Genomic DNA, 8,988 nt, shown 5'->3' with positions numbered 1-8,988 from the left:
AGCAGGACTGCAGGTTTCTCTCTCCCTTAATATATATATATATATATATATATATATATATATATATATATATATATATATTTATTATTGGATAGAGACAACCAGAAATCAAGAGGGAAGGAAGGGGGTGATAGAGACAGAGAGACACCCGCAGCCCTGCTTCACCACTCTTGAAGCTTTCCCCCTGCAGGTGGGGACCCAGGGCTTGAACCTGTATCCTTGGACACTGTAATGTGAGCACTTAACCAGGCACACCAACACCTGGTCCCTCTCTCTGCCTCTCTATCTCCCTTAGCAAATTCTCTCTGTGTCTAATCAATAATAAATAACTAAATAAACAAATCTTAGAGAGCAAGAGAGATAAATAGATTGGTAGCTAGAAAGTGATTTGCTGTGCCCACTTCATTTCCAGGCTTTGGTGTATATGAGATATAGGAGAGACAAATGTCATTAATTGAGAGGGCTGCACTAGGAATCTGTATGCTTGTGTCAGAGCTGGATTTCAGTTAGAGCAAAATGAAAGCAACATTCAGCCATGGAGGACATATATTTTGCTAAAAAAAAAAAAAAAAAGACTCAAGGTTCAGCGATTTAGCTATTTGCTCAGTGTCACCATCTAGTGGTGGGGATTGCTGAACTTGGGAACGCAAGTGCTTTTTTTAATTGCATCAAACCATTGTTTTTTTTCCTTTTAATCTATTGTTTTTAATGTTTCACAACAATCGTATACCAACAAACACAATCTCAAAAACAAAACAAAATAAAACAAAAACCAATTGACCACAGTGCCCCAACATAAACACTGTTCTTAGTGCTTTAAGAATGGATTCTGCTCTCGCAATGCATCCTGGGCCTTGTAGTTTCTCGCCTGGGCATCAGGAAGGCGCGGATGGAGCATTGCACGACGGGATTTCTAGTTGGCGGCGGAAGTTTTTCTGTTCTCCCCGGAAGCTCTTGTAGAAGCGCGGGAGTCTCGGTTCGTGGTGGTTACACTTAGCTGAGTTGCGTTGCGGCTTAACGATTTTCCGTTTCCTGGAGACGACGGCCATTTAAGGCGAAATGGCATCGGGCGATATGGGGGGTTAAACGGTGGCGGTAGAAGGAGAGCTGCGCTCTCAGGCCGCTCGAAGGTTAGAAAGTTGAGGTGGCGATCCCGTCAGGCGGCGGAATCGTTTGCGCCCGCGCTTTCTTCCTCTGCAGCGACACTGCCCGCCGCCAAGATGAGCTCAGCCAGGGCCACTTCTTTCGAGAAGGAGCATCTCTGGATGTATCTTCTGGCGCTTGGCTTCGAGCCTGGCCCGGCCACCGTCGCCTGCGGAAAGATCGTTTCGCACACGCACCTCGGAGTGTAAGAAAGCCGGGCGGGGTGTGGGGGGACGGGGCGGGTGTAGCCGGGAGTCGCCGCCCTCTGGGGGAAGGTCGAGCTGCTGAGCTAAACTGGCAGGCGAGCAGTTCCTGCCGGGCGGGAGCTCTCGGCGCTGGGACCCTGGTGATGGACGTTTTGTGTCAATTGCCGAGCTGTGCTGGGAGCTCTTTGGGGGCTAAGAGCATCTGCGGGCGCACCCCCCCCAGCAGCTTCCTCGTTGCGGTGATGCTGTGAGGCCGACTGAGGAGGGAGGGATTGAGCTGGTTGCGGCAGCTGTATGTGCTGACCACCTTTAGGAGCAAAGGGAGCCTTCCGAGGCTCTTTCGTTTGTACTGCTTTTTTAAAGGAGGAAACGAGGGCATTCCACCACGACTTTAGAAGAACCCGAACAAAAGAGCATAAAGATGAAAAACAAAAAGCCCTCACCTGTTTTATCACTACGGTTATGCCCCAATTCTAAACACTTTGATTTTTTTTTTATTATTGTCTTTATGTATTGGATAGACACAGCCAGAAATCAAGAGGGTGATAGAGAGGAAGAGAGACACCTGCAGCACTGCTTCACCACTTGCAAAGCTTCCCCCGTGCAGGTGGGGACCGGGGCTCGAACCCAGGTCTTTGCACCTGTAATACGTGTGCTCAACCAGGTGCGCCACCACTCGGCCCCTAGATAATTTGCTTATATTTATTATTATTTTTACCAGAGCACGGCTCAGCTTGGTGCAGGGGAATTGAACCAGGGACTTAAGAGCTTCAGGCATGAGAGTCTCATTACATAACTATTTTGCTATCTACCTCTCTCCCCCCCTTGTTTAGCCTTCTCTTGCCAAATGTAAGAGGTGAGACCTTAGAGCCACTCCCACCTTGGAGGCACCTTTTGGTGCTGTCCATGGTGCTCCCATGTGTCAGGGCTCAAACCCAGGTGTTGTGTGTGTATTTTTTTTTTTCGGCTTTATTTCCCATATATTTCTATTTAATATTTTATTTAGTTATTAATGAGAGATTAGGAGGAGACAGATAGAACCAGACATCACTGTGGTACATATGTTGCTGGGGATTGAACTCAGGGCCTCAGGCTTGAAAATCCAACACTTTGCGCCACCTCCTGGACCACTATTTTTCTTATATTTACATTGGACAGAGAGAAGCTGAGAGAAAGAAAGACTGAGACACCTGCAGCACTGCTTCAGCACTTGTGAAGCTTCACTCCTGCAGCTGGGGATGGAGGGCTTGTACCCCAGTCTTTGAGCATTGTAACATGAATGCTCAACCAGGTGCACACTGCCTAGACCCTCCCAGCTTCATTTTTTAATGAACTAGCTCCTAATGCTTTTTCTTTGTTTTCTTCTCCTCCTCCTCCCTTCTTTATTTACCAGAAAACCTTAGGGACAAGAGTCTCCTTGCATAATCATTATGCTATCTACCCCAGATTGTTTAAGTAAATCTGTTAAATATGAAGACGTCCTCCATCCTTGTCCTGAATGTTAAGCAGTATTTTATTGGGTTGTTAGGAAAACCATGACACATTTTTGCATAGAAAAATACATCATGATTTTTCCAACAACCTGATATATTAGCTTATAAAGAGAATATTCTTTTTAAAATTTTTAAATACTTATTCCCTTTTGCCCTTGTTTCATTGTTATAGTTATTATTGTTGTTATTGGATAGGACAGAGAGAAATGGAGAGAGGAGGAGAAGACAGAAAGGGGGAGAGAAAAATAGACACTAGCAGACCTGCTTCACCACCTGTGAAGCAAACCCCTTGCAGTTGGGGAGCCGGGGATTCGAACTGGGATCCTTACGTGGTCCTTGCACCACGTGCGCCTAACCCGCTGCACTACCTTCTGACTCCCCATAAGGAGAATATTCTGGGGGGCCGGGCAGTAAGGCAGTGGTTTAAGCGCACATGGCATGAAGCGCAAGGACTGGTGTAAGGATCCTGGTTTGAGCCCCCTGCTCCCCACCTGCAGGGGGGTCGCTTCAAGGGCAGAGGAGCAGGTCTTAAGGTGTCTTTCTCCCTTTGTTTCCCCTTCTCTCTCAGTTTCTCTCTGTCCTATCCAACAACAACAACAAAGGCAACAAAAGGGAAAAAATGGCTTCCAGGGGCAGTGGATTTGTAGTGCAGGCACCAAGCCCCAGCAACAACCCTGGAGCTTAAAAAAAAAGAGAGAGAGAGAGAGAGAATATTCTGAGATATTTTGTTAAGTTCTGTGATTTTTGTGTCCCTTTTTCTTCTGAGACCTTCCCTTTATATTTAGTTAGTTTTCTGCTTTATATACTCCAATAGAAAACTAGTCACCTTTTTTTAAATTTATTTTTAATTTTTTAATTTTTTTTTATTTAAGAAAGGATTAATTAACAAAACCATAGGGTAGGAGGGGTACAACTCCACACAATTCCCACCGCCCAATCTCCATATCCCACCCCCTCCCCAGTAGCTTTCCCATTCTCTATCCCTCTGGGAGCATGGACCCAGGATCATTGAGGGTTGCAGAAGGTAGAAGGTCTGGCTTCTGTAATTGCTTTCCCGCTGAACATGGGCGTTGACTGGTCGGTCCATACTCCCAGTCTGCCTCTCTCTTTCCCTAGTAGGGTGGGTCTCTGGGGAAGCTGAGCTCCAGGATACATTGGTGGGGTCTTCAATCCAGGGAAGCCTGGCTAGCATCCTGATGGCATCTGGAACCTGGTGACTAGTCACCTTTTTATACTTGGGTAATGAAGGGGCACTTATAATTAAAAATACATATATTTCATTATTATTATTTTTTAATGAAAGAGACATACAGAGAGACCAGAGCACTATTCAGCTCTGGCTTATAGTAGTGCTGGGGATTGAACCTGGGACTTTGGAGCCTCAGGTACGAGTCTTTTGCATAACCACTATACTTTCTCCCCAGCCCCCAGAATTTTAATTTGACTCTGAAATTCCTAAAGCAAAACATGTCAAATTTGGTATGGAGGTATAGCAAACCTATTTCAAAGTCCTAACAGTTAAGTGTGAACAGCAATTTAAGTTAGTGGGATAAAAATGGAATAAAAACATGTATATATCCACATGCTGGGGGGACATTTCACCAGAGGTGAAGTAGGCCTGTAGGTGTCTCTCTCCTTCGTTATCTTTCCCTCCCTGTCCTGTCCAATTAAAAAAAAAAAAAAAGCTGAGCAGTGCTGTAGTCTTTCTGTATATCTTTCTCATTAAAAGATTAAGTTAAAATATATATAAAAAAGAAAATATCTGACTTAGATAATTAATAAAAATTTTGTGGGCAGTGCAGCAGAGTGCATAACCAGTGAATTTCTGAGGTAGATCCTCTCCTGATGTTGGTTGCTGGTAGGAAATTGTCCATGTGCCCGAGTACCCACAGTGCCCTAACCTGAGAGTTTTCCATGATCTGCTAGTCTGCATATTTTCAGGACTGTCCTGTGGGCAGCAAGCACAGAGTGCTGTCGGGTCACATTAACCTAGTGGCTGCCAGACCATTCCAGTGTTAACTCTTGATTCCTTATAGCTGTGTAGCATTGTTCAAGTTCTTTCTTTCTCCCCTTTTACCATATTGTTTTTCTCCAGCCTTTGTCTTGGATAGTTAGGAAAATCGGGAGGATAAAAAACTAAAGAACCTTCTAGAATTACATTATAAGAATCATTCTGGGAGGGGGCCAGGCATTAGTGCACCTGGGTAATCACTCACATTACAGTGTACATGGACCCAGGTTCAAGACCCTGGTCCCCACTGCAAGAGGAAAGCTTCACAAGTGGTGAAGCAGGGCTGCAGGTGTCTCTCTGTCGTTCTCCTCTGTTTCCCCTTTCTCTCTCAATTTCTCTCAGTCTTTATGCAAAAATAAATAAGTATATATATATATATATTTTAAAAGAATTGTTCTGGGAATAAACTCAAGTGGTAAAGATCTGGGACTCAGGTTAGATGACATCTGAAGTCAGTATTCCCTTCCACTTCCTGGTTATATGGTTTTTGGAGAAGATGTCTAGCCTCTCTAAAATTTTAATTTCTGAGGGGGCAGGGGTGGTGCACCCAATTGAACGCACGTTATATTATGCAAAGATTTAGGTTCAATCTTCTGGTCCCCAACTGCCTGTGGAAAGCTTTGTGATCAGAGAAGCAGTGCTGCAGGTGTCTCTTTCTCCCTGACTCCCCTTCCCTCTCCATATTGCTGTCTCTAACAAATAGTAATAAAAAATATATATATATAAAGTTACTTTCCTCTTCTACATAGTGAGGTTCATCAAGTTGCTTTATATTTTAATCAGATTATCTATGATTGCAATAGGCTTAAATAAAATAATCCATGGTAAAGCAACTAGGACAGTATATAGCATCATCATTGTGGTTAAGATGAGTTATTCCGAGCCCCCACACCTATGGACATCTAATCTTTGACAAAGGGGCTCAGACTATTAAATGGGGAAAGCAGAGTCTCTTCAACAAATGGTGTTGGAAACAATGGGTTCAAACATGCAGAAGAATGAAACTGAACCACTGTATTTCACCAAATACAAAAGTAAATTCCAAGTGGATCAAGGACTTGGATGTTAGACCACAAACTATTAGATACTTAGAAGAAAATATTGGCAGAACTCTTTTCCGCATATATTTTAAAGACATCTTCAGTGATACGAATCCAATTACAAAGAAGACTAAGACAAGTATAAACCTATGGGACTACATCAAATTAAAAAGCTTCTTCACAGCAAAAGAAACCACTACCCAAACCAAGAGACCCCTCACAGACTGGGAGATCTTTACATGCCATACATCAGATAAGAGGTTAATAACCAACATATATAAAGAACTTGCAAATCTCAACAAGACAACAAATAACCCCATCCAAAAATGGGGGGAGGACATGGACAGAATGTTCACCACAGAAGAGATCCAAAAGGCCGAGAAACACATGAAAAAATGCTCCAAGTCTCTGATTGTTAGAGAAATGCAAATAGAGACAATAATGAGATACCACTTCACTGCTGTGAGAATGTCATACATCAGAAAAGGTGACAGCAGCAAATGCTGGAGAGTTTCTGGGGTCAAAGGAACCTTCCTGCACTGCTGGTGGGAATGTAAATTGGTCCAACCTCTGTGGAGAACAGTCTGGAGAACTCTCAGAAGTCTAGAAATGGACCTACCCTATGATCCTGCAATTCCTCTCCTGGGGATATATCCTAAGGAACCCAACATACCCATCCAAAAAGATCTGTGTACACATATGTTTTTGGCAGCACAATTTGTAATAGCCAAAACCTGGAAGCAACCCAGGTGTCCAACAACAGATGAATGGCTGAGCAAGTTGTGGTATATATACACAATGGAATACTACTCAGCTGTAAAAAATGGTGACTTCACCGTTTTCAGCCGATCTTGGATGGACCTTGAAAAAATCATGTTGAGTGAAATAAGTCAGAAACAGAAGGATGAATATGGGATGATCTCACTCTTAGGCAGAAGTTGAAAAACAAGATCATATAAGAAAACAGAAGTAAAACCTGAAATGGAATTGTCATATTGCACCAAAGTAAAAGACTCTGGGGTGGGTGGGTAGGGAGAATACAGGTCCAAGAAGGATTCAGAGGACCTAGTGGGGGTTGTATTGTTATATGGGAGTCTGGGGAATGTTATGCATGTACAAAGTATTGAACTTACTGTTAAATGTAAAACATTAATTCCCAATAAAAAATAAATTAAGAAAAAGATGAGTTATTCATTGTAAATGTTAAATAATGAGATAATAGTACCTGACAAATAATAAACAATAACAACTTTTTTTTGTTAGTCACTATTGGTTGGTATTAAAATCATCACATGATTTTTCTCTCCATCTAGTAAGGCTACACTTTTCTTTTTTCTCCTTTTTTTTTTTTCCTCCAGGGTTATCACTGGGGCTCAGTGCTTGCACCACGAATGCACTGCTTCTGGAGGCCATTTTCCCCCTTTTGTTGCTCTTGTTGTATTGTTGTTGTTGGATAGGACAGAGAGAGAAATAGAGAGAGGAGGGGGAGACAAAGATAGACACATGCAGACCTGCTTCACCACCTGTGAAGCGACCCCCCTGCAGATGGGGAGACAGGGGCTCGAACCTGCATCCTTATGTCAGTCCTTGTGCTTTGCGCCATGTGCGTGTAATCCTCTGCACTACTACCCAACCCCCTTTCTCTCTCCTTTTTTAATAAAGGATGCTTTCATTGAAATAAAGCAAATGTTGTTGAGGCGGTCTGGTGTCGGGCTGCACCGCGGAGAAGAGAGCGGACGTCCAGAGCAAAGGGGTACACAGATCTTTATTATAGGATGGGGGGGAGGTTTGGTTCAGACCACGTGGAGCCAGCCAGCAATGGCTGACCACGGGGGAGAGCAGAGAGCCCAGAGAGAGAGAGAGGGGAGGGGTGAGGGGGCTTTTTATTGGGCGACAACCAGAGGTGACGTGTAGGGCCAGGATTGGTTGAAAGGGGGCACTCTAGGATTTAGCGAGGCATAGAAAACCTGGGGGCGGAGCCAGGATTGGTTGAAAGGGGGCACTCTAGGATTTAGCGGGGCATAGAAAAACCTGGGGGCGGAGCCAGGATTGGTTGAAAGGGGGCACTCTAGGATTTAGCGGGGCATAGAAAAACCTGGGGGCGGAGACTGCATCAGGATAAGTCCTCAGCAACAAGCAAATTCTACCAGTTTTCTTCTATTTGACTTGGTTTTAGAATGACAGAAGTTTATATGTTTTTCTTAATTGATTATAGAAATATATATGAATAAGTAAAGCTGTTTCCTGGGAGTCGGGCTGTAGCGCAGCGGGTTAAGTGCAGGTGGCGCAAAGCACAAGGACCAGCATAAGGATCCCGGTTCGAACCCCGGCTCCCCACCTGCAGGGGAGTCGCTTCACAGGCGGTGAAGCAGGTCTGCAGGTGTCTATCTTTCTCTCCTCCTCTCTGTCTTCCCCTCCTCTCTCCATTTCTCTCTGTCCTATCCAACAAGGACAACAACAATAAAACAATAAGGGCAACAAAAGGGAATAAATAAATAAAATAAATATTTTAAAAAAAATTAAAAAAAAGAAAAGCTGTTTCCTAGAGCTCTTAAAATGAATAATCTGTGTCGAACTCTTAATGCAGCTTTTAATCTTTTGTTGCATTACTAATTCCCTCTTTTTATTTCTGTTTCTTTTTAAACCACTAGGCACATGTTTGACAAGCAGAACCGTGATGCCTTTCAAATAGTTTCCTATTTTTTGTTCCAAACTCTAGACCAGTCTTTCACCAAAGAAGTTTTCAAGTAAGTAAAAGTTATTTCACATTCGTTTTGTAAGGAGTCTTCTCCAGATTTTAAAAGGGACTATCTTCTCATATAATCTAGAATTTCAACTTTGCCTTTCGACTATTACATTCAGTGAGTATCCCCCTAAGGAGACTTGTTCTTGTAATTAAAAAAAAATTATTTATTTTAATGAGAGAGATATTTAGAGAGAGACCAGAGAACTGCTCAGTTCTGGCTTATGGCAGTGCTGGGGATTGAACCTGGGATGCTCTTGTCAGTTTTAATGCTTAACTTTTATGAATTGAAATGTTTTTTTCTTTGGTAATTATCTTAAAGTCATAGATTTTTATTTATTTAGTTTATTTT

The 8,988-nt window shown here is 43.1% G+C and overlaps 1 protein-coding gene across 5 annotated transcripts in view; it reads left to right on the top strand.

Moving 5' to 3' along the window:
- The first annotated feature begins 369 nt into the window (after window positions 1–369).
- Window positions 370–8,988, top strand: part of HAUS6 (HAUS augmin like complex subunit 6) — a 48,008-nt gene continuing 39,389 nt past the window's right edge. For 3 of the 5 annotated variants that reach the window (XM_060199629.1, XM_060199626.1, XM_060199627.1), the window contains exons 1-2: window positions 371–1,348; window positions 8,545–8,640. In XM_060199629.1, coding sequence (XP_060055612.1) covers window positions 1,221–1,348; window positions 8,545–8,640 — 224 coding nt within the window. In that variant the 5' untranslated portion in view covers window positions 371–1,220. Of the gene's footprint in view, window positions 1,349–8,544; window positions 8,641–8,988 lie in introns of all 5 variants that reach the window. The other 2 variants (XM_060199628.1, XM_007536002.3) reach the window with 2 other exon arrangements.

This window comes from Erinaceus europaeus, chromosome 10 (assembly GCF_950295315.1).
Source record: "Erinaceus europaeus chromosome 10, mEriEur2.1, whole genome shotgun sequence".
Lineage (NCBI taxonomy): Eukaryota > Metazoa > Chordata > Mammalia > Eulipotyphla > Erinaceidae > Erinaceus > Erinaceus europaeus.
The sequence above is the reverse complement of the archived record's forward strand: the minus strand, read 5'-3'. Positions and strand labels throughout refer to the sequence as shown.